This window comes from Moschus berezovskii, chromosome 8 (assembly GCF_049115385.1).
Source record: "Moschus berezovskii isolate FMDL1 chromosome 8, NW_MosBer_1.0, whole genome shotgun sequence".
In the NCBI taxonomy this organism is placed as follows: domain Eukaryota; kingdom Metazoa; phylum Chordata; class Mammalia; order Artiodactyla; family Moschidae; genus Moschus; species Moschus berezovskii.
In genome coordinates this window covers 12,532,823-12,557,367 of record NC_142467.1, presented here as the reverse complement: position 1 = coordinate 12,557,367, position 24,545 = coordinate 12,532,823, and the positions used below count along the sequence as shown (strand labels likewise).

The following is a 24,545-nucleotide window of genomic DNA, read 5'->3' as shown; positions in this document are numbered from 1 at the left end:
TAGTAATAAAACACTTTAAAAAATCTATTTGAAATTTACTTTCTACAGGCTAATTTTGTAAAAACCCCACTGCAGAAAAATTTAAGAATAGTATAAATAAAACTGATAGCATGTGACACATTCTGTAATTCTATTGAGAATGACAATGTGTTTACCTTTCCAGAGGGCCACCAAATTTCTTGTAACTCTTGATAAACCTAACAGAAAATAATTGGTTTAAATGTGGGCTTCACTATTTGTTACAAAATATACAAAAATAATACTTGTTAGTGTAAATATTATCAATAATTCAAGGCACTATTACTAACAAAAATGAATAAGCTATGCTAGAATCAAAATGTTAAAAGCTTAGATATTAATAAAGATAAGATATATTTTAACACCCAGGATGATATTTAGAAACCAATATAAATAAAACAATAGAAGCTAAATTTTATTTTAGAAATTACTTTATTATTTTCACAAGACAAAAAAGGTTCAAGGCTATCAGAGGAAGTGTCTCCAGAATTCTCAATATTACACCACCTCACATTTCAAGTGCTGATAAAAATTTACTGAATATAGTTTTAAATCAGATATATGGCATTATACCAAGAATGGAAAAATAAGTATTACTTAGGAACAAAGCTACCCAAGTGGTTGATGGATGAGGGAAAATATCCAGGAAAAGTAGAAGTTGCATTTTTTCTTCAACTAAAGACAGAAAGTCCAGCAAATCAGGTGGCCATAAAAGTACCCTAAATAAAATCTAACAATATATTTAGTTTTCTGGTAGAAAAAAATGAGGAAGAACTTTATCAGACAGGTCTATGATTTAAAAGAAATGAGTTACAACAGTTTGAAAGAAACAACAAACTCTGAAAATACAACAATGAACAACCTTTCACAAATTTCATACACAAAAATATTACACAGGAAACAAAATAAGCTGTTATCCCATCCTCCATAAATAAATTTGTGTGTGTGTATATATATATATATATATAAAAATATATTTTTAAAGGAAACTACAATTTATCTGTAAGGTCAATCTTACCTCAGTTCCTATTTTGACCTATCAAACACTTTTAACATGGTTATTTGCAAAAAACCAATCACCCCAGTGTAAAAAAACTAGAAAAATTTGGAACTAAATTACTCCCACATAAAGAGCAATGTTGGGAGTCATATACAGTGAGAATTTTTAATAAATAATGTATTGAAGTATACATTCATCATTCAAAAGGACCACTATTCTGAACCACATTAATAAAACTAAAATAACTTAGCAGTCCAAATAGAGTAACAATAAATAACACAGCATAGGTGCCAAACGCATCTTGTACTCATAGTCATAAAGACCAACCAAAATCAGAACCACCCAGTCCCCACACAATTATATCTGCCTCTTCTAAAACTTTACATTTTGTGGAATTTCTGTTTTCATTTCATCCCCTACTAAAACCAAGCTGAAGTAAAAATGGTCTCATGTCATCTTACCGCCGAATTTCTGCATCACTAAATCCTTTAATATTTTCCCGAGGGATAGTTCGTGGTCTTCCACGTTTCTTTGGCCTTTTTCTTTCTGAGATTGAATCACTATCAGATCCAGAGTATCTCCTACTTCTACTGCGCCTCCCTTCACTTCCATTGAAACTAATCTGGAATTTGAAAACAAAATTTTGCCCACATTTAGGTAAAGCAGGCTTCTGTTTTAAGAGTGATGAAAGCATTATGATTGACAAAATTAAAATGTACATATAAAAAATATTCTATGAACAAAATTAAAAAGCAAAAAAACTCCAAAAATACAGCAGATTAACATCAAAGAGTTGTATTAATAGTCTTAATGTTTAAAACATTCTTGTAAACCAGCAGGAAAATATCCATCATCCTTTTGTAAAAATATGTGAGAGGTTATTAACAATGATTAATCAAATAACAAACAGAATTATACAACTTCCTGGTATATTTTTTAAAAGGTGAATTAAAGTAACAATGCAGTGTAATTAAAGTTACTCCATCAACTTGAGCAATACTAACTAACTAATACTAGCCAATTATGGTACCAGTAATGAAAAACAGTCAAACACCTCTGATGGGTATTTATACAACAGAAGGCAATTTGATATTGTATCAAAAGTCTTAAAAATGATCATTCTGTTAACCCAGCAATATCATTCCTAGATATTTTTCCTGGTAGCAGAAATGAAAAGGAACACTGGCCAATAAAGTCATTTTTATCATAAAAGTTAAAAAATCTAATCTGCAAAACATTAACTTCTATTACACACATCAAATCACAAGGCAATCTAATAGGATAAAAGTAAGGAAATACAGATTATAAGAGGTGGAACTCGAACACTGGCTTACTTGCGAAGAGGATGAATAGTAGACATCAAGCACCATCAAAGAAGATAAAAGTCAGCTAACATTTGCGAAAGACTGAGCTGCCACGAGAAGAGAGGATTCCTGGGGACAAAAGACACAGGGAGAACCTGCACCCACTGGCAGGCACTTCTCCACAAACCCCTACCAACTTACACCAGGTGCTCATGAGAAAGACTGGAAACGGGGCTGGAGATTACAAAGAAAAACTCTCCTTCATGGCGGAGGCCTGGAGAAAGAGAGTCACCTTTGAGGGGACAGTCAGGAAGCCTGGCCAGATCCTTCTAACCTACAGAACTGAGGACAGAGAAGACCTAATATGTTTGTAGGAAAAGAAAAACCAAAACCTGACAGGGCACAGTCTGGGGTGTGTTCACTCGCCTCAGACTCAAAATTTAAGGGGATAACAAAAAAATTCAACAATCAAGACATAATCTTGAAATACAACAGTATTCTAAAAACTCAGAAGCTAATGCAAAGACTCTAAAGTTTCTCCTCTTGCCACGGGACCCAATATATCCTGGCATAGCACTGCTACCATTATTTAAAAATCTAACATTCTGTTCATTTGAGCCATAAAACAAACACAACAAATTTCTAAAAATTCATATCATACAGGGTATGTTCTCTGACCATAAGAGAATTAAACTAGAAATCAATAATGACGATACCTGCAAAAATTCCCAAAATATCTGAAAACAACACACTTCTTAAAAAACTTATGGGTTACAGAGGAAGTCACAAAAGATATTAGAAAGTATTTTGAAATAAATGAAAATGAGATCACAACAAATTCAAAATTTAGGAAATTCAGAAAAGGCAGTGGTTAACGGAAGTTTGCAGCATCAAATGCTAATGTTGGGACTTTTGGTGGTCCAGAGTTTATGTCTACCAATGCAGGGGGCACAGGTTTGATTCCTGGTCCAAGAAGATTCCACATGCAATGGGCCAAGTGGCACAACTCCTGAAGCCCAAGCACCCTAGAGCCTGTGGTCCACAAGAGAAGCCACAACAATGAGCCCGTGCACCGCAACAAGCCGGGAAAAAAAGCCCGAGCGGCAACAAAGACTCAGCACAGCCATAAATAAATACATAAACTCACAGACACAGAAAAGCAGGACCTTAAAAAAGAATGTTAATATTAGAAAAGGAAAGTCTTAATGATCTAAGCTTTTATCTTTAGACACTTAAACGGAGAGCAAAAGAAGCAAGAAAGAAAATAAAAAACACAGAAATCAATAAAACTTAAAACAGAAAAAAAAAAAAAAAAAAAAAACCCAAAACGTAGCTCTTTGGAAAGATGAATAAGATTAACCTCTAGCTAGAATGATCAAGAAAAAAAATGCCAATCAGTTCAGTTCATTTGCTCAGTTTCCGACTCTTTGCGACCCCATGAATCGCAGCACGCCAGGCCTCCCTGTCCATCACCAACTCCTGGAGTTCACTCCAACTCATGTCCATTGAGTCAGTGATGCCATCCAACCATCTCATTCTCTGTCATCCCCTTCTCCTCCAGCCCCCAATCCCTCCCAGCATCAGAGTCTTTTCCAGTGAGTCAGCTCGTTGCATGAGGTGGCCAAAGTATTGGAGTTTCAGCTTTAGCATCAGTCCTTCCAATGAACACCCAGGACCAGTCTCCTTTAGGATGGACTGGTTGGATCTCCTTGCAGTCCAAGGGACTCTCAAGAGTCTTCTCCCAACACCACAGTTCAAAAGCATCAGTTCTTCGGCACTCAGCTTTCTTTATAGTCCAACTTTCACATCCATATTTGACTAGTGGAAAAACCATAGCCTTGACTAGGCAGACCTTTGTTGACAAAGTATTGTCTCTGCTTTTTAATATGCTGTCTAGGTTGGTCATAACTTTTCTTACAAGGAGTAAGCGTCTTTTAATTTCATTAACAGAATGAAAAAAGGGAAATCACTACATATCCTATAAACACTAAAAGGATAAAGGGGGTATTATTAAGAATAACCTTATGCCCATAAACTCAACAACTTGGATAAAATGAACAAATTTCAACCAACCACACTCATTCGAAAAATATATTGATAGTTGTGTATTTATAAAATTTAGGTTATAGTTAAGGAACACTTTCCAACTAATTTTATGAGACAAGCATTATTAAATCCAATGAAGTCACTACAAGAAAAGAAGCACCAATATTTCTCATAGAAAAGATAGTCCAAGTGTAAATACTCTTTATAATACATAAACAGCTTTTAAATTAAAAAGTCACCTGTTTTGCACAGTTTCTCATTCTAGGGAGCATATAAATTTCTTCAAGTTCCTTTTGTCTTTCCTCTTCTTCTAATCGTCGTCTTTGATCTTCAGGAATGATTTCTTCCCAGTTCTTTGAATTTCTTTCAGGCTCCAACTCAATATCATCCTCATCCATATTTGAAAAGTTGGCAACCTAATAAATTACAGAATTTTAGCAGAATAAAATTAAAGACCTATTCATACTTAAATTACATTTTTTATTTCTTAGCAGGAAGGACAAAACATATCAGAATAAGATAACTTAAATAGCCCTAGGATAATGAATATGACTATGGGTTAAACCAAATATGATTGCTAAGCTTATTTCTTTATGAGGTCAAAGTAGATCAAACCAAATGACTTCTAAGAATTATCTTTCAGGAATGGTTCTATTTTGCCCTGCTGATCAACAAAATTATTAGTATAATAGAACTAGAGGAAGTTAACAGAGTAACAACAAATTAAAGAGTATCACACTAAATCACCTTCTGTAGTAATTACCACACCAGTCCATTAACCACAAAGTGTTGTTAAACAACCCAATATTCTTATTTTTATGATCATAAAAAAAGTACTTGAAGAGCTGATGACAAGACACAAGGAGCTTGCAGACCATAGATAAATTTATTTAGTTTCCCTAAGCGCTAGTTTCTTCATCTCTAAGGAAGGAGAGCTAGTAACAGCATACTAACTTTGGTGAGGATTAAATAACAATTCATTTAAAGAAGTGTGCAGAGTTTGGTATACAGAAAGCACTCTTTAAGGTTAACTGCCAATACTGGGACATTAAAGTTTACAGGTAATTGGAAAGACAAGTAAACTATGCTGTGTGTGTGGCACAGCGCAGGTGCTCAGGAAGCATTTGCTGAATGAAGGAATGACATTAATTGATCCTTAAAAACCTCAGCTTGTGGAAAATAGCTAGGATGCAGAGAAATCTGCTTCTTTACACTAAACAACGGGCACACACCTTACTCTGGGGCTGGTTGACTTATGCTGCTTTAGGACTCCCTGCAATCTTTTTAGCCTGCACCTAACGTGGGGTGGGCTTCACTGGTGACTCAGTTGGTAAAGAAGCTGCCTGCCATGCAGGAGACCCACGTTCAATCCCTGGGTCGGGAAGATCCCCTGAAGAAGGGAATGGAATGAGTACCCACTCCAGTCTTCTTGCCAGTATAATCCATAGACAGAGGAGCCTGGCGGGCTACAGTCCACAGGGTTGAAAAGAGTCAGATATGAGTTAGCAACTAAACCACCTAACCCAGGGGTATCTATCACTGCTTACTCTGTCTGATTTACTTGTGTTTTCTTAGTTGGGATAATGCTTAAATTAATCTAATGTCAAAAACTGCTGCAATAAAAATCAGCTAAAAGTCTTCAGCTATGAAAATGATTTGGTACCTTTCAAATCATGTCACTGCTGGTTTGTCAGAAGAAAGAAAAATTTTTATACATCATTGCAAATTATAAGACAAAGACGTTTTTAACATTTTTTAAGATTACCCTGCTGATCCTGACTAAAAAAAGATGAATAAAACACTAAATGACAAAAGACAAATCCCACCTTCTCCATTTATATAATTATGAAGAAAAATTTAAAAAGAAAATCTACCTTGAACTGAGAAAGTAATTCATCTCCTACAGTTAAAGGCCCTGCTTCATTTTCATGAGTTTCAGCCCTCTTCAAGATTTCATCTATATCCATTTCCTAGAAAAAGAAATATTTAATTTAAATATGCTTTATTATGTTTTAAGATAAATACATTTTACATTTATAGTTTTAAAAATGACACATTTTGAGACAAGCTTTCCTTTTTCTTTACCTGGGGCTCTTGTTCTTCTCCTTCAGGCTCCTTAAAAAGTTCCTCAGCACCAAACTTTAAAATGGCTGATAACTCTTCTTTATTGAAAGGAGTAGAACTAAAATTAGGAAAAACAAAAATTACTTAATACTAACAGTCACAAATTTAACATTTACATAGCACTTTCATGAATTATTGGCATAGTCACCTTTATAACAGTTAATATGACATAATTAGAAAAGTGAAAGATTACTAGTATACTAATTTTAAAACTAAAGAAATTGAAGCCTAGAGCTTTCCCCCAAGATTACAAAATTAGAATGGTGAAATCATGCACTCACTGAGTGTATGCCGCTGACCAAGAATTAGCTCAGTGCTTTGAAAAATAAAACAACACTACACACAGTACTTCAGTGATCTGCTTACACTATGTAACATTTCAGAAAAATGAGCACAGTATGATTATGTAATAATTTTTTTTTTTTTTTTAAAGAAAAGTAACTACCTTGAAGGGGCAGAACCTGTGTGTAGTACTGTCTTCCCAGTTGTGTCCATTCTTTGAATCACAAGATGATCTAAAACCATCTTCTTTTTGGCCCTTTCAAGAATATCCTCTTCAACTGATCCCTTTGTAACCAGACGATAAATATTCACCTGTAAAGATATACGCGATGGGATTTAAAGCACAGTAATAAGGATTTGTTCTGCTAATGTTAAATGCCCAAATACTGGTTAGAGTCTGAAATTTTTCCAACGTGAAATTTTCACTGGTCAAAAGCAAAAAAGCTTCCTCAATTTAAAGATTATTTGAGACTATGTCCTTCCTTATATTTTGGTCAGTTTTCTTTTTCTTTTTTTAAAGGAATGACAGTAATATTTAAATTATATTTCAGCTGGGGAAGGGGGTGATGGTAAACTTATGACAAGCTCACACCAGTTCCCTTAATTCTGACTGTTTCATCGTTCTATGCAATTCAAAATTCCAATTACTTTTCAAGTTAATAATGAAGCTCTGCCATTAACAACAAAAAGCTTTGCAAAAGACAAAATTCAATGTGCAGTGATTTTGCTCCGCTTCTCAAAGTCAGTGGTTCTATATCACACAATACATGCATTCGGGGATATCTTGAAAATTTACGGAATCACTGTTAGTTTTCACAGTGATTAGGGCTCACCAGCATTTAGAGCACTGGGACCTGGTATATCAGGCATTCTTCATTAAACTGGACATTCTGGCACAATGAAAAATTATTCTGTGCCCTTTAAGTCTTCCAAATGATTTTTTAAAACTGTTTTAAATTATCTTGAGTCTAAATAGTTCCAAATAGGGAAAGGAGTATGTCAAGGCTGTATATCGTCACCCTGCTTATTTAACTTATATGCAGAGTACATCATGAGAAACACTGGGCTGGAAGAAGCACAAGCTGGAATCAAGATTGCTGGAGAAATATCAATAATCTCAGATATGCAGATGACACCACCCTTAAGGCAGAAAGCAAAGAACTAAAGAGCCTCCTGATGAAAGTGGAAGAGGAGAGTGAAAAAGTTGGCTTTAAGTTCAACATTCAGAAAACTAAGATCATGGCATCTGGTCCCATTACTTCATGGTAAATAGATGGGAAAACAGTGCAAACAGTGACAGACTATTTTTTTGAGCTTCAAAATCACTGCAGATGGTGACTGCAGCCATGAAATTGAAAGATGTTCACTCCTTGGAAGGAAATATGACCAACCTAGAGAGCATATTAAAAAGCAGAGACATCACTTTGCCGACAAAGGTCCATCTAGTCAATGCTACGGTTTTACCAGCAGTCAAATATGGATGTCAGAGTTGGACTATAAAGAAAGCTGAGTGCCGAAGAATTGATGCTTTTGAACTGTGGTGTTGGAGAAGACTCGAGAGTCCCTTGGAGATCCAACCAGTCCATCCTAAAGGAGATCAATCCTGGGTGTTCACTGGAAGGACTGATGTCGAAGCTGAAACTCCAGTACTTTGGCCACCTGATGGGAAGAGCTGACTCATTGGAAAAGACCCTGATGCTGGGAAAGACTGAGGGCAGGAGGAGAAGGGGACGACAGAGGATGAGATGGTTGGATGGCATCACCAACTCAATGGACATGGATTCCGATAAACTCCGGAAGTTGGTGATGGACAGGGAGGCCTGGTATGCTGCGGTCCATGGGGTCACAAGAGTTGGACATGACTGAGAGACTTAACTGAACTGAACCTAAATGGTATATATTTTAATATAAACATGAAACATTTTTACAAAGTTACAGTACACACTAATTTTTTCAGTAATGAACTACTGTGTAATTCAGTAGATAACCGAATACTGTATTATTTAGATCTCTATCAAAAATTATTTCCAAATGTGCACAGTATTAGGTCACCAATAAAACTCATCTGAATTAGTAACCTACAACTACTCACTGTGTGGTTGCTGCGTGCAAGTATTTAAAGCGAGATCTTAGACTCCTTTGATCAAATTTAGAACCAACTACTACTAAAATAGCAAGTACACGAAGCATGGGAATCTTACATGTCATCAATAATGAAATAATAAAGAATCTACCTCATTAATAATGAAAATATACTTTATACATATACTTACATTAAAAAAAGAATTTTAACACAATGCAAAGAAAGTTGATTGCATTACTCTGTGACTGTATTCAGGTATTCATTCCAGAGGCCTACCACACAGCTTTCTACAGTATGTTGTCTTACTGGTTCTTTTCTTAATACGTCCTCTTTCTTCTACTGGGATGTGGTGGCCAAAGTCTTGAACTAGCAGAAGTGGAATGTTTTGTCTAGCCATGTGTTGAGGATTTCAATGTAGGAGGTATCTATCAGTGCAATTAATCACTTTTCCCCATTTCATTCATAACACAGAAATATGTTGTCTCTTCACAAATATATTAGGCCCAGCTCACCTGTAAGAATATCCTATCTCCTCACTTTCTCGTTTTTTGAGTTTGTAATTTGTCTTGGCTTGTTGTTATCCCTATTTCAAGTTTCCCTCTCTTTTATGAGAATTATTTGGGTAAAACATTTTTTTAGTTTTATGTTATGGATTTATTTCTCAGTAGGAAATATGAATGTTTACAAAGTAAATAAAATGTGCTAAGCCTTTTTGTGCTACTTGTTCATCACCTCCTGCTTTGAAGAAGTTTCAGGCACTATCCCAGATGGAGGTAAATGTAATTAAAATACAAGGACCAAGATATCAAAAAGTTGACAGATGGTTTTTCTCAAGGGCTGTTACAACTGTTCCAGAGAGTTATACAAAAATTATGAGAATGGTTATTTTGCAAGGAGAATCCTATGGGTACATGGCTAACAAAAAAGGAACAATGTACGAAGCAAAATCCCTTTCAACAGTTAAGTATATGAAGATATTTTTAAATGTATTTATATACTGAATGAAAAACATTATATTCTACAGTTGTGAACAGAATTATGATCAAAAAAGAGTACACGATCCTATTTAGGCATAATTTTCTCAGTTCTGTCAATTTCCACGTGATTCTGATAAATTCAAGCTCCTCAGCACTTTTAGCTGTTCAATAACAATATCTGTATTTCAACAATCTTACCAGAAGGATATACCAAAATAAATTCTAAACACTAATGATAAAAAAGACTCTAAAACAGTAAAATAAGGAGGATAAAAAAATACCTGTTTCTTTTGCCCAATTCGATGAGCTCTAGCCTGTGCCTGAAGATCATTTTGTGGATTCCAATCAGAATCAAATATAACAACAGTGTCAGCTGAGGCTAAGTTAATTCCTAAACCTCCAGCTCTTGTGGAAAGCAAAAAGCAGAAATCCTATAAGGAAATATAAAAGGCACAATTTTAAGTTCTTAACTGTGACTGTGAATAACCAATGTGAGAATTTTATAATTGAATTCCTGAATTTAAAAAGTATTTTACCAGGCTCCCCTGTTGACTCAGTAGTAAAAAAAAAAAATCCACCTGCCAATGCAGGAGACATGAGTGCGACCCCTGGAGAGGGAAGATCCCTCATGCTGTGGGACCACTAATCCTGTGCGCCACAACCACCGAGCCCGTGCTTGAGAGCCTGTGAGCCACAACTCCTGAGCTCTTGTGCTGCAGCTATGGAGGACCCAGAGCACCCAAAGCCCCAGTTCCGCAACAAGAGAAACCACTGCAAGAAGTCTGCGAGCTGCAACGAGAGGGCAGCCCGTGCTTCCTGCAACTGAAGAAAGCCCATGTGGAGCAATGAAGGCCCAGCACTACCGTAAATTAACACAGTTCTTTAAGAGGTATTTTACCAACAAAAGTGAAACATAGTTTTAAAATTACTAATAAAATATATCTAGCAAAACCAATAAACAAGACTCCCCGAAACAAATATATATGGGGATAATAAACAACAATTCATAAAGAATTCTAAATCAAAACAGGCTAGTTTACTTAGAAGTAAATTAACTGTCCTATATTAAAATACTGATACAAAAGGGTAAAATTCCTCGTATTTAACAGATAATATGGATTTTAAAACCTCACTTGTGAATCAAAACTTGCTACCACCAATAACACTTTTCTTAAAAAAACTATAACTATGACTAAAATAATGACTGAAACAATTTATTTACAATTTTAAAAGCATTCATACCTCTGATCCTTCAGCATTAAAATGATCTAGAGCTTGTTTTCTCAGTTCCCCTTTGATTGATCCATCTAATCTCTGGAATAAAACATTAAAATACTGTATTGTAACAGAATCAAAACTTTAAAAAGGAATTAAAACCAAGTATGAAAAAGCAGCACCGCTTTTGATAAGACCAGGAGGTACTACAGGTCGGAACGCAATGCCTAAGCATTCTGTCTCCAAAGTCCGCGTTCTTAACCACTGCAACTAGTTTTGCTAATAGTAAATAATACCACTGACCGTCATTTTACCTGAGACTCACTCTAAGAATATGCTTTACATGTGAATGTTTCAGGACACAGTGTACTGTGATGTACCCTCATTATTTTATTATCTATTTCATTTTAAAAAATGTCAGTACAACATTTAAATAACCCATTAAAATCCTCAGATCCATTAATGGGTTAGAGCCCAGTTTTAAAAACCACTGATTGAGTCCAGTGTGGTTATGGACCCACACATCAGTGCCCCCTGAGAACTTGGAATTCAGCAAAAGCCCTCTGTTTTAAAATATGCAAATCACTAATTCGGGGCCCCATGGGCTCTAGGTGAACAGCCCACATTTGAGTATCTTTACTCTTCACTAGTGCATTGAGCAAGTAATTCGCCGTTTTTCCTTGTAAGCTTCCTCAGTAAAAGAACACAGGAAGCAGTACTTCCTTCACACGGTTGAGAGAACAGAGTAATACACTGTGCACAGTGTCTGACATATTCTATGTTGAGTGTTTACTAAACATTAAACAAGAGAAGTCCAAAATCAAAAGCAGTTTTAAAGTACCAAGTTTGTTTTTCATGAAAAATTACAACTAGTAAAACCTTTCATTCTTTTTACTTTCCTCCCTAAATGACTAGCTGCATCTCAATCATGTTGATATCACCCAACATCTGTTCTTCACAGGACTTACCAGAGTCATAACATTACATTTGTTTGTCATTATCTGCTTAATGGCCGTCTCCCACATGGGACTGTAAGCTCCAATAGAGCAGGGATTATGTGTGATGAGGTTCATCATTGTAATTCTACTTCTACTTTACTGTCTGCACTAAATACACATCATTTATTAGCTGCATATGCTATATTCCAGGTATTATTCATAAAATTGCTCTAAGGAGTAAATAAATTAGATGTTAAGTACTAAGACCGACTCTATTAACATCCATCATATTTGCTGTTGTTTAGTCAGAGTCATGTGCAACTTTTTGTGACCCCATGGACTGTCACCTGTCAGGTTCCTCTGTCCATGGGGTTTCCCTGGCAAGAATACTGAAGTGGCTTGCCATTTCCTTCTCCAGGAGATCTTCCCAACCCAGGGATTGAATGAGCATCTCCTGCACTGACAGGACGATTCTTTACCACTGAGCCACCAGGGAAGCCCAAACATTCATATTGGCTGTAATTATATTGAAATGAATTCCAAAATAAATATTGAATAAATGGAATATAAGCCCTTTTTGCTCTTTGGTATATTCTCTGAAGTCATGTATTTTTATTCAGCCAACTATGCATTAGAATAACTATGAGCACACAATCTTCAGAATCTGCAACAGTGCAGGTTAACAGCAGAAGTACTGTTCTCTCCTATCCTTCCTCAGACTAAAGCCTAATACATAAGGCTGCCCCTTTAATTTGAACATAGAAGAGAAACACAAGAAAAACTGTTTTGCTGTTAAATGTAAAGTCAAGAAGAAAAATAAAAGGAATAATGACAAAAAATTTTAAACGCATCTATTTTCTTAAAGAGTACAGGTTATATAAAATCTACTCTTCGTTTACCAAAGAATTTCAAACACGCCCAGGGGTTAGACAAAATTTAAATAAACAAAAAAGACAAAATGAAATGCTTACTTGAAAGGGGAACTGACGATACTTCAAATATTCTGCAAGTATATCTAACATCCGCACCATTTGAGAAAAAATAAGAACTCTATTGCCTCGCTCTCTTAGGCGAATTAACAGTTTGTCAAGAAGAATTAGTTTTCCGCTACTACGGATTAAGTGCTATAAGGAAACAATAAATTATAATTGTTATAACATGTTAAAAGTACTGTATCAAATAAAACAAATGTCTCACTTCAGTTTCTTCATTTTAAATTAAGATTTTAAATTTTCATAATGTTGAAACTATTTATGTTTTCAAAATTTTTTAGAACCTTTATCAATTTGTTCTATGACTTAAGCTAAATTTTACTTGCCATTTAGCACCTAGGTTTTGCTGCATTTTCTGGAGACCAAAAAAAAAGGCACCGTTTCACTCTGTTAGATATCACACCATTTCTCCAAAAATCTTAGCTAAAACAACTAAGCGACAACTAATACACTGAAAGAAGAAACAACTAAGTAATCAAAGGTTTTGAAAAGAGTGAGAAATGTCTTCTAATTGCTATGTCACTGACAGCACTTCAAAGCAATACTACAGCTGGATGACAGCTGGGCCTTCTTCACACTCTTCATTTGTCTTCCAGAAGTGATAGGAAGAGGAACATCTAAGGTCCAGATGCCCTTAAGACTACCATTTGCCATGTCACAAATTTAGCACGATCACTATTAGTGAAATTTTTTTCACAATGAAAAATACACTAAGGGATTTTTGCTGGATAAAGTGTGACAGACATGGTTAGATCAGCTGTAAAAAAAAAAAAAATTATCAAAATGACTAAACGGATAAATTATAACTTTAAAATATTTTTATAAACAGTAAAAAATAAGCAGCACCATTATTTAAATACACCTTTAACCAAAAAGGACATCTAACCAATATATTAAAGCATTGTGGTATTTTCACTTAAAGCTGAAATAAACTTTTAGAATTTTGCTTTACCATGAAGTAATAAAATTTTAAAATTCTTACTTGTAAGGCCTCCTGTTTATTGTAGAATTCATTATTATCTGGTGGTTTAATGAGGTAGCAATGGTTACAACATTTCTTTAGCTCCATCATAATATTCAAAAAGCCTGAGGTACTGCCCTTGGAACCTTTGCTGAGGGCTTTGTAATTCCGAGTTAATATCCATCTGTTTAAAAAAAAGATTATGAAAATGATGTAGCAGAATAATTACCAGGATGAATTCTAAAACCATTAAAAAAAATTAAATACCAAAGCAAAACTGCACCATTATGAAGTTTAACTCCGAAGACAAAGGACTAAACTTTATTCACAAAACTAAATGAACCTCATTCATAAGACCAGGACAACACGTATTTATTTGAATCATCAACTATACACAGTAAAGGCTTAACATAACATAGTGAATTAATAGTGCATAGTGCATTAACCCTTTACCCCAAAATTTATTTTTTAAATGGTCAACTTTATAATCTATCTTAACTTTCCAATAAATTTTGCTATGCTGCTGCTGCTGCTAAGTCACTTCAGTCGTGTCCGACTCTGTGTGACCCCATAGACGGAAGCCCACCAGGCTCCCCCTTCCCTGGGATTCTCCAGGCAAGAACACTGGAATGGGTTGCCATATACTGGGCAACTAATGGAGATACTTCACACCTCATGTTTAGCCAAACTGCCTTCTCTAAAATAGTTACACACTACACATGCAACTTAACAGATAAATTATAAGTGGCTATTTTATTACCGCAAATTATGCATAACATTTCCTCTCACCATGATGTACCTTGTCTAACATGTTTTATTTTCTTCCTTTTTACAATGTTAGTTTTTGAAGGAACTTGAAACAATTTTATCTGATTTGTCTCAAAATGACAGGATAGGGGAAGTGAGGGTGGCTGGCTATGAGCTGAAGACCAAGCTTGAGTGAAGGAGTTTATTATATTATCCTATTTTGTATACGGTCTGAAGTTTTCCATAACAAAAATGTAAAATTTATGTAATAAACGTATTTTTAAAGTGAACGGCACTTACAGATTTATCATAAAATATGTTTCTGAGAGTTCAAATGTATGAAGCAGAGCTTTATGCAACTAAATGTCAGAACAGAAACCAGGATGGATATTCCTTTTTGACCCTTTGGTGTCACTATACAGATCCAACACACATAAATTATACAAAATACGATTCGTTAACATTTTTCAAAAAGCGGAGGGGTCTAAAATTTTGTTCTAAGGTTGTTTCTCTGGCTTCTACTTCCACCTGTCAATAACATAATTATCAGAATTACATAATAATACCTTGGTATCACGGCAATCCTAAAACTTAAAAAGAAACCTTCTATAATGTAACGTAGTACAAAATAAAGAAACACAATTAATGAGCTATAAGATGAATTAGCCTTGTAACACCTGTGATCTTAGACATGCCATTAAGCCTCTCTCTGCCTCACTATGCTATACAATAAACCTATTCTAAAATTCAAGAATTGTTACTGCTCTTTAAGACTCAATCAGGTCTAGGGGGCACCTCAGAATATGTGCTCTGTTTACAGCTTACTTGTAATATTGTTTCTGTAAAGCACTCATTTCCATTCTTAAAATCTGTTCAACCTTGGCAGGAAGAGATTTTTCCACATCTTTCTTAACCCTGCGCAACAGAAACGGCTCAAGCTCCTTGTGGAGGCTCGCATAACCATATTCTCTGCCTTTGCCATGTTCTTCTTCAAAATCTTCCCAGGAAGAAAACCTTAAAAATTTAAGCAAATGGAAGAATCAGTGAAAGAAGTCAAATTGCATTTGATATTTTACAGGATAGTCAGACATAAAATACAGATGTTTGGGGGGAAAAACTAGTTAAAATTAATCACTTCTAATAACTACCCTTCCAAGAAATCTACTGCATATCTACAGATGTAAAGTATAAGCTATTTTATGAAAACCTGTTTGCTTTCCTTGGGTTAAATAAAGATGAAATATTTTCAAGTATGGGAGTAATTATCACTAAAATATTTCTCAAAGAAAGTTATAAATCTATTGAAAGAAAATACGTATATGACCTCGGACAACTTATTTATCTTAGTCTGCTTTTCCTAAAATTATTAGAGAAAATGGAATTTTCTAAAAATACCTTGTTACTATTATTTCTGTTTAAGAATGATACTATTTCCAGTTTTAAGCAAGGGATATCCTGAACAACAGGCAAAATCAACTGTTATAATTTATTATCCATGGTTCAAGCTTATTTACAAAATTGAAAAATAAAAATATTATTTCAAATTCTATTCCGTCCCATTTCTTTTCTTCTTAATAATCTCTGACCCAATGTTTGGGACAATAAAACCTCCTTCTGACCTTATTACCTACACTAATTATTTTCCTGCTAAACTTAGCAAATGAAACTAACATTAAAATTTTATCTTAATTTATCTTACTTTTCTGGCATAATGAAATGTAGCAAAGACCAGAGCTCTTTGAGGGAGTTCTGCAGAGGAGTTCCAGTGATAAGGAGACGGTGATTGGACTTAAAATCTATTAAAGTTTTATACAGAAGAGAGTCATCATTCTTTAATCGATGTGCTTCGTCCACACCTATAAATGCCCAATTCAGACCTCCAAGGAATGCCTTAAAATGAACAGAAGAACACAGTTTTTCAAGAGAAAAATGGAATTCAAATCATTAAAATGAGGCAAATTTAAAAACAAACCTACATCCAATATTTCAAATAAAAATTATGTACTATTCTAAAATTTTTTGGAATCTTCAGATCAAGTAACTCAGAATGAAAAACAAAGTTCCTTCCATGACTAACTCGGCCATTAGAATAACAGCATAATTATCAAGTGAAAGTTTTTACTAGCTTACATACTGACAATAAAATCTATAGTGTCATTTAAAAATTTCACAAACAATGTTTATACCTTAAACCAGTAGAAATCTCATTAATGTTAATTTGGAGAAAATAAATTTGGAATAGTGTCTAACTCCAAGTGTAGTTACAATTTACTGCTATGATTTTTATGAATTATTTATTTACAATATATACACAAAGGTCTCTGACTTATGGAGACGGGCCTGATTCTGCTACTTAAAAGTTGCATGACTTTAGGCAAGTTCATCAACCTCTTTAAGACTTGACTTTTCTTCACAATACGGACAGAAGTGTATTATAAAGTAATTATGAAGAATTAAAGAAGACAATAGCTATAAAGCATTTACCCAGTGGTAGTGTAATCTGCCTCCTCTTTAAAGACCTTACAAATCAACAGACACTATACCAAGCTAGTTTCATATCCTTTGGTTTGTATTTACAACACTTAAAAATGTAAAAATCAACCTTACTTCAAGGATCATAAAAAAATAAACAAACAGATAAGCCGGACTTGATCCACACACTTTGAATCTGCTGACCCTGATTTATGTTTATCTTTTCAATCTATCCACAACGTAAAGGAAAAACTGATATACACCAAACAGAAAAACAGATTAATACATACCTTATCCTTCAACAAGATTTCATAAGTTGTTAACAGTATATTAAATTTTAACCGTTTGGTCTGGGGATGCATCCATTCATGAGTTCTTATCTATCAAGAAATTTCAAAGACAATTTTAAAACAAACATTTTTTTAGAAGTATACTTTTACTTGCATATCTGAAGTAAAATTCATTCAAAATACAGAAAAACCCGTCTATATGTTTATGTAATAAAATAACAATTCTTTATACAGTACAAGCTACACTGATCTTACTTATAAGCAAAATATAAATACTCCAGAATATCAAAATCTTCTATAGAAACATAGCCACATTTTTAATATATGCTTTTCACTGAAGGAACTTCTCATCTGACCAAACAAAAGTGATTTCTTTTTTGCAGATGAAATATGTCTGGGGTCTGATTCACAATAATAATTGGGAGGAAAGTATCACGTAGAGGGACAGATGAAACAAAACGGGCAAGAGTTAAAACTGTGCAGCTGGACATAGGACATGAAGCTTTTATTACATTCTTCTGTAGGCCTGCATATATATTTGAAACTTATAATAAGGCAGGAAAATATATATATATATAACAACTCTAAAACAGAAATTAATTTTTATTAAGCCAATCAAACATGTGATGAATCTTATTGTGTAACAAGTTTAATGCTGGAAACTAAGACTTAATAAAGACCAAAGACTTGTCCTCAAAGATGAGTTTGTCTAAATTTCTAAATTTGCGGCGATACAACTTACCATGTTTCTGCTGTTGATGTCACCTAAATAAACCACAGCATTCATTTGAGAAGCCCATGTCTGAATCTCCCTTTGCCAGGAAGTGAGAGTGGAGAGTGGTACTACCAACAGAAAAGGTCCATATAACTGGTGTTCATGAAACAGATAGTTCAGAAATGAGATCGTCTGTATTGTTTTTCCAAGGCCCATTTCATCAGCAAGTATGCAACTATTACCTCTGCAAAATGAAAAACAAAAATCATGTGTGCAATAAAGATTCAAATTTACAAGTAACCTTTGTACAGAATCCATGTACAAATTTATATGAAGTTAAATCAGATTAATCTGATAGGTATTATTTACAATATGCATTTTTATTAACTATAATAATACAAGAGAGTTTATGATTTTAGAACATAAAAGCAGCTTAAAAATCAACAGAATTTTTTACAGTCAGTTATGGAGATAAGGACACAATCCATCTACAAGTGGTAGAGTCCAGATAAAACTACAGCTACGTTAAAGTTTAAAAAACAAAAAAACTGCACCCTAGTCACCTACACTGCCAAAAACAGAGTAGGGGACCCAGGAGAGAGGAAGAGAAAAACAGAAGCCAGAATGGCTATTAGAAATAACCGGAAGAGAGACAGTCCAGGACACTGTGAAACAATGTATACATAGTCTAATTTCAATTAAAACATATTTAAATATTGCAACAATCAAAAGGTTCTTTTTCTTCTTAATATAAGAAATACTGTTTATATAGGGCTTCCCTGGTGGCTCAATGCTAAAGAACCTGCTTGCCAAGACAGTAGAGACAGGTTTGATCCCTGGGCAGAGAAGATCCCCTGGAGAAGCAAATGGCAACCCACTCCAGTATTCTTGCCTGGGATATCCCATGGACAGAGGAGCCTGGCAGGCTATCTAGTCCATGTGGTCACAAAGAATTAGACACGACTGAGCAACTAAACAACTGTTTATACAATAGGAAATTCAAAGACCTATATATAAATACCAGAGGGTCTTATCCTTTATGCCAGTGGAAATCTTTTCCAAACTCCATATTTGTAAAAATTTTATCCTCTTAAATAAACAATTCAAAATATACCTACTTGCACCAAGAGTGAGCAAGCCAATTTAAACCATTCAGTTGATAATCTCGTAATTCTAATCCTTCATGTCCTCCAATATAGGATGGCTGCTTCTTTAGGGCTACAAATCTTGGCCTTTGTTTTAATACCTTTTGTAGAAACAAATATTAACATGAATTATTAAACATAAGAAATCAAATTAAAAGATGAAGATCTCAGCTTTTGCCATAAATTTTAAAATTTTATCTCAAATCATCACACTCAGAAATTCCATGACAAATATACATGATAAGTGAAAGAAGTCTGTTTTCTATAACAATGTACAGTGAAATACTCTGGTCTTTTTTGGGAACAAAAATTGACAGAGGTAAGTGAGTTCTTGCTGAAATACTTGGATCTCACATGTTTCACAAGTAAAAGCTATGTTAAATTCATTCATTTAACCACAGTTCCAGCCCTGACCTAGAAATAAAACATAAAACTGGTTTAACTTTCCATTTGATTTCTCATTTCTAAATTACCCTTATGAATTAAATCTTATAATAAGAAAACAAATTCCAGTAGTACACAGACCCCAAACTGTCACTAGCAGTAACTTGTAAGTATTAGGCAAGGCAGTCCATGACGCTTTCCTATGGGGACATCCCTCTTCTCCTTTCCTGACATCAATGATAATATTCACTACCTTTTAAATCAAGTGTATACATCTAGTTTCTGAGAAATTTTCCCTTTTCGACCTCCCTAACCCAGTCCCCACAAATGCCACCACCAATTTATTATCTTTTTGACACAAGTTTCAGCCACCAAGGCTAGAAGACCGTGCCACATCTAAAATGGCACAGCAATTACAGGAATATCATTTTCTGTAGGACCTACCATCCAAACAGTTCTCTCCTGTAGCCTGTATGAAATCAGGATCCAACTCTCTATGTGGGCTTGTGATATTTATGATGCATAAATACAGTTTCAACAATTTAAAATGGCAAACAATACTCACTTTGCAGTCTTTAAAAGGAGTGGTTTTTGATTGATTCCTGCTGAAATATTCATCGATGCATGCTTGAAATTTTTTGGAAATAAGAGCGCCATCTTCCCAGCTGCACTCTGAGTATGGAAGGCCCTGCCATTTGCAATAATAATCAGGATAGCCAGCAGCTGACTTCTGATTGGAATGAGCTGTGAGACAGATCAGATATATTTTACACTGAATTTTATCCAAGGAATAATTCTTGGTAAAAACTATACAAGTAAAAATAAGCCATCTGTTTACACTATTATTATAAGAGCAAGCTACTGTATTTGATATGCAAGCAAAATTTTAAGTTTCAGATGACTTCAAGCATGGAAAGATAACTGTTTAATTAGAATCATTTATTACTAACCAATTATTCGCTCCACTATTTGATACTGCTTATGGAGATCATCTGTAAGTTCTTGCTGGCAATTATAATATTCCACATCTTCTGGAGAAGCATTTTTCAACCTGAAAGATTAGTAACCCAAGAACAAAGTTAAAAATCTCCCTTAAATCACATCTGTAGCACAAAATCTCCCATCTTGTCACTCAAATGTGAATCAGTCTGAATAATGAAGAAACTGAAACAAATAAATTTAAACATCACTAATTTTTAACTCCAACATAAAACATACCATCTTTTTGTTTCCTGATCTTTTTTCTTATAATTATCTAATTTTTTCATTCCTCTAACATTTTGTTGCTTAAGGGTTTCCTCTGTCTCCCAAGTATTGTGGATATGTGACCATCCTTTCCATTTAATTAAATACTGGATCTCTCCTGGTTCCTTGTTTTTTTCAAATCCTGCATTCGGGTCACCGTCTGCTTCAACTGCATAGATGGTTGTAGTAGCACCAGTAGCTGAAAAAAAAAAAAGTAAAATACTTCCATGTGATTCTGTTATAGAAGTATTTCAACTCAAAATTTCAAGACTATAAACAGAAAAATATATGCTCGTTTAAATAAGTAACAAACAGGGTTAGAGTTTATAGGAAACTACACTATACATTCATAAAAGAAACTGAATTCTAGAATAGAAAGATTAACTAAAAATCATCTTTAAAAACTACATGTTTGAAATCACTATGTAGAAGAGACAGCTGCACTCCCATGCTCACTGTTCCATTACTTATAATAGGTAATACATGGAAAGACCCTAAGCGTCCATCAACAGACAACGGGATTAAAAACACTGTACGTACATAGACAATGGACTACTACTTGGCCATAAAAAGGAGTAAATCTGCTATCTGTAACAATACGGATGGACCTCAGTAGCATCATGTTAAGTAAAATAAGTCAAGAGAAAGATAAACTGTATGTTCACACATACATGGGAGAGGGAAGGAGGGAGGGGAGATTTCATAGACCGAGAGATCAGATTCAAACTTATCAGAGGTAGGACAAGTTTGATGAAGTGGTCAAAACAGATTCTTTACCACTGAGCCACCAGAGAAACCCTAAGCAAGGTATGTGTGTGTGCGCGTGTCTGTGTGTTAGTTGCTCAGTCATGTCTGACTGTGCAACCCCATGAACTGTAGCCTGCTAGGGACCTCTGCCCTTGGGATTCTCCAGGCAAGAATACTGGAATGGGTTGCCATTCCCTTCTCCAGGAGCAAGGTCTATTTTATAGAAAATATAAAAACTCCACCCTCAGCTTTCAAAGTTGAAAAGTCTTCAGGAAAAAATTCACTCTGGTAAACATTACTGAAAACCAAAACCAAAAATGAAGGTTTCTTCTCTTTTTCTTTAAATACCTCCTTTTCTTCCAATCCGACAATCCATAAACCGTTCTATTGTTTCAAATTCCTCTTCCTCAGGTTGAGGAACATCCTCTCCACAGACTTCCAGGAGGTCATCAGAATCTGTTTTCATTTCTTCATCTTCCTTATAGCTAACATTGACAGTTGCTTGGCGACGAGAGCTTCTTTTATCATTATCATATTCTTCTTCATCATCCTCCTCCTCCTCAGATGAATCAATCTGTCTCTTTTTTTGTCCAATAATCTTTTTTCCATTTTTTGACTTAGATCTATGGAAAAGTGAAGAGGTATTTTACAGAAATACTGGCATAAAACAAGATATGAGAAACTCTAAGAAAAAGAACGAATACCTTCTGTAATCAACAATTTTCAGAATCAAACCAAGAACATACTATACTTACCTATTTTGAGGTTTTCTACTTTTAACTTTATTTTTTGGCTCATAATCTGATTCTGTTTCATCACAACTGCTTTTATCTCTCTCTTCTTCAGATTCCGAATCCGAACCAGACTGAGAGGGAGATCCCGATCCAGACATCTGCCAATCTTCACTGTATATAAAATATATAAAGGATGCTTACTTATACATATATAGCAAATTTTACCTGACAAAATATAAAAATAATCAAGCTAAATTACATTCCAGCTAATATAAAAAGTATCATTTTCACTCATTATAAAAATACTCAAATATCTGTAGAATAAGAAAATGCTGGAAAATATTCTTCATAGATTTCTCCAACTCCAGAGTTTTTGTTAATCATTTACTCATACCTCAAAATGTAACACAAGTAAGTGGAGTTTAGGTGAAAACACAGTATGCTAATTTAGAGTCACAGTGCTTAATTTTGAAAATTCTATCTAATTAGACTTGCTATTTCAAAACAGGTTCTATAGTAATTCCTTTCATTCTAATTTTGTGGAGATTGTGATTTTTAAAAACATACCCTTTAAAAAATAATTTTTAAAGTATTGTACATTAAGAAACTTAAGGTATCAAAAAATTGAAGAAAAAATAAAAACATTCCATCTTAACCAACATTCAGTAACTACCTTACCCTTATTACTATTTTTAGTCTATTTAATTCCAAATAACATGGAAAGGAAAAAATGTTGGATTCACTGTTAATACTCGACTATAGTATCAACTTTAAATGAAAGAGACACATTAGTTCTTACATATACACTACATTCTGTATCAAAGGCACTGTTTCTACTCCGGTGCTCTGCACAGCTTATACCAATTACAACTATGTCATGTTAGGGGTTGCATAAGCAAGCTACATGATAAAATCTGGTTTATGATATTAAAAAAAAAAAAACCACAATGGGAGAAGCTAATTTTTTTTCCTGAGGTTATTTTTCAGAGTTTGCACATCAGACACAGCAATAGGCAGGATATATGAAAAAAATTTCCATTTTATATTTTTATAGTAAGTATTGATTTTCAAATCCAACAAAATCTATCCGTCATCCAAAATTACTCATATTTAAAAAATATGCTTTGCTTGCACTCATGCTAAGTTTAGAAATTACTAATTCAGTGGAAAAGTTGAACAGTTGATAAGACACAGTAGCTGAAAACACACTCAGTAAAACAAAAGACAGATCTAAAGAAATCAGCCAGAATATAGCACAGCAATAAAAGGATAAAACACATGATAAAGTAAGACTCATGGAGGACCGGAAGGGATGATCCAACAGATATCTAACAGGTATGATCCAAGACCGATAACATATACATCTGTTAACTGTAGTAACAGAAATTTATAGAATGAAAAAGAGAAAATGCCAAGAGATACAATGACTGAATTTTTAGAAACTAGTAAAACTTATGAATCTTCACATTAAAGATGCATAAAATAAAGTGCATAAAGTGGGATAAATAAATAACAAATCCAAAGCTGGATGTACCAGTGTGAAAGTGCAGAATATTTTTGAAGAAGTGAGAGAAAAAACAACTCAGACCATCTAAAATATCAGAACTGAGACTTGAAGTATTTTTTAACACTTCCTGGGTCAAGATCTTTGGGAAATTACAGTGAGTTGCTAAATGAGTTCTAAAGAGGAAGTAAATTTCATGTGCAAACAAATATAAGGATAGCTATTAACATCTGAACTATCTGAAATCCACCATCTTTGGTCCCAACATTCCTACATAAGTTTTTCAAGTTATTAAGACCTTCTGATATTGTGACTAAGAAGATCTTTGAAGTTTAAAAAATGTAAGGGAGAGGTGTTATAGGAGATAAGCAAGTGGCACAAAAAAACCAATGTTGTCACAGAAACATAAAAGAATTAATGGTTTAAATTAACCTAATAAAATGCCATGAACCAAGAAGTTCACGTCTGGCAACAATTGGTCATAAAGGAAGAAATATAAATCATTAGGATTTTCTTGATACAAAAGTAGTCAGTTGAACAAAATGGCATACTCTTTATGCTTTTTCCTTTTGACCTCACTGGATGAGTCATCGGAATCTTCACTGCTAGAGGAATCCTGTAC

The 24,545-nt window shown here is 34.4% G+C and overlaps 1 protein-coding gene across 3 annotated transcripts in view; it reads right to left on the bottom strand.

The window, feature by feature from the left end:
* The window catches only part of CHD1 (chromodomain helicase DNA binding protein 1), a 76,483-nt gene that overhangs the window by 21,610 nt on the left and 30,328 nt on the right, over window positions 1-24,545 (bottom strand). For all 3 annotated transcript variants that reach the window (XM_055429569.2, XM_055429571.2, XM_055429570.2), the window contains exons 5-25: window positions 24,475-24,539; window positions 22,441-22,590; window positions 22,034-22,308; window positions 20,912-21,137; window positions 20,644-20,744; window positions 20,259-20,437; window positions 19,283-19,410; window positions 18,192-18,408; window positions 17,450-17,539; window positions 16,387-16,577; window positions 15,513-15,701; window positions 13,962-14,124; window positions 12,959-13,111; window positions 11,077-11,148; window positions 10,116-10,265; window positions 6,938-7,086; window positions 6,454-6,550; window positions 6,243-6,338; window positions 4,608-4,784; window positions 1,480-1,640; window positions 156-197 (exon numbers count right to left, since the gene is read on the bottom strand). In XM_055429569.2, coding sequence (XP_055285544.2) covers window positions 156-197; window positions 1,480-1,640; window positions 4,608-4,784; window positions 6,243-6,338; window positions 6,454-6,550; window positions 6,938-7,086; window positions 10,116-10,265; window positions 11,077-11,148; window positions 12,959-13,111; window positions 13,962-14,124; window positions 15,513-15,701; window positions 16,387-16,577; window positions 17,450-17,539; window positions 18,192-18,408; window positions 19,283-19,410; window positions 20,259-20,437; window positions 20,644-20,744; window positions 20,912-21,137; window positions 22,034-22,308; window positions 22,441-22,590; window positions 24,475-24,539 — 3,071 coding nt within the window. The remainder of the gene's footprint in view (window positions 1-155; window positions 198-1,479; window positions 1,641-4,607; window positions 4,785-6,242; window positions 6,339-6,453; window positions 6,551-6,937; window positions 7,087-10,115; window positions 10,266-11,076; window positions 11,149-12,958; window positions 13,112-13,961; window positions 14,125-15,512; window positions 15,702-16,386; window positions 16,578-17,449; window positions 17,540-18,191; window positions 18,409-19,282; window positions 19,411-20,258; window positions 20,438-20,643; window positions 20,745-20,911; window positions 21,138-22,033; window positions 22,309-22,440; window positions 22,591-24,474; window positions 24,540-24,545) is intronic.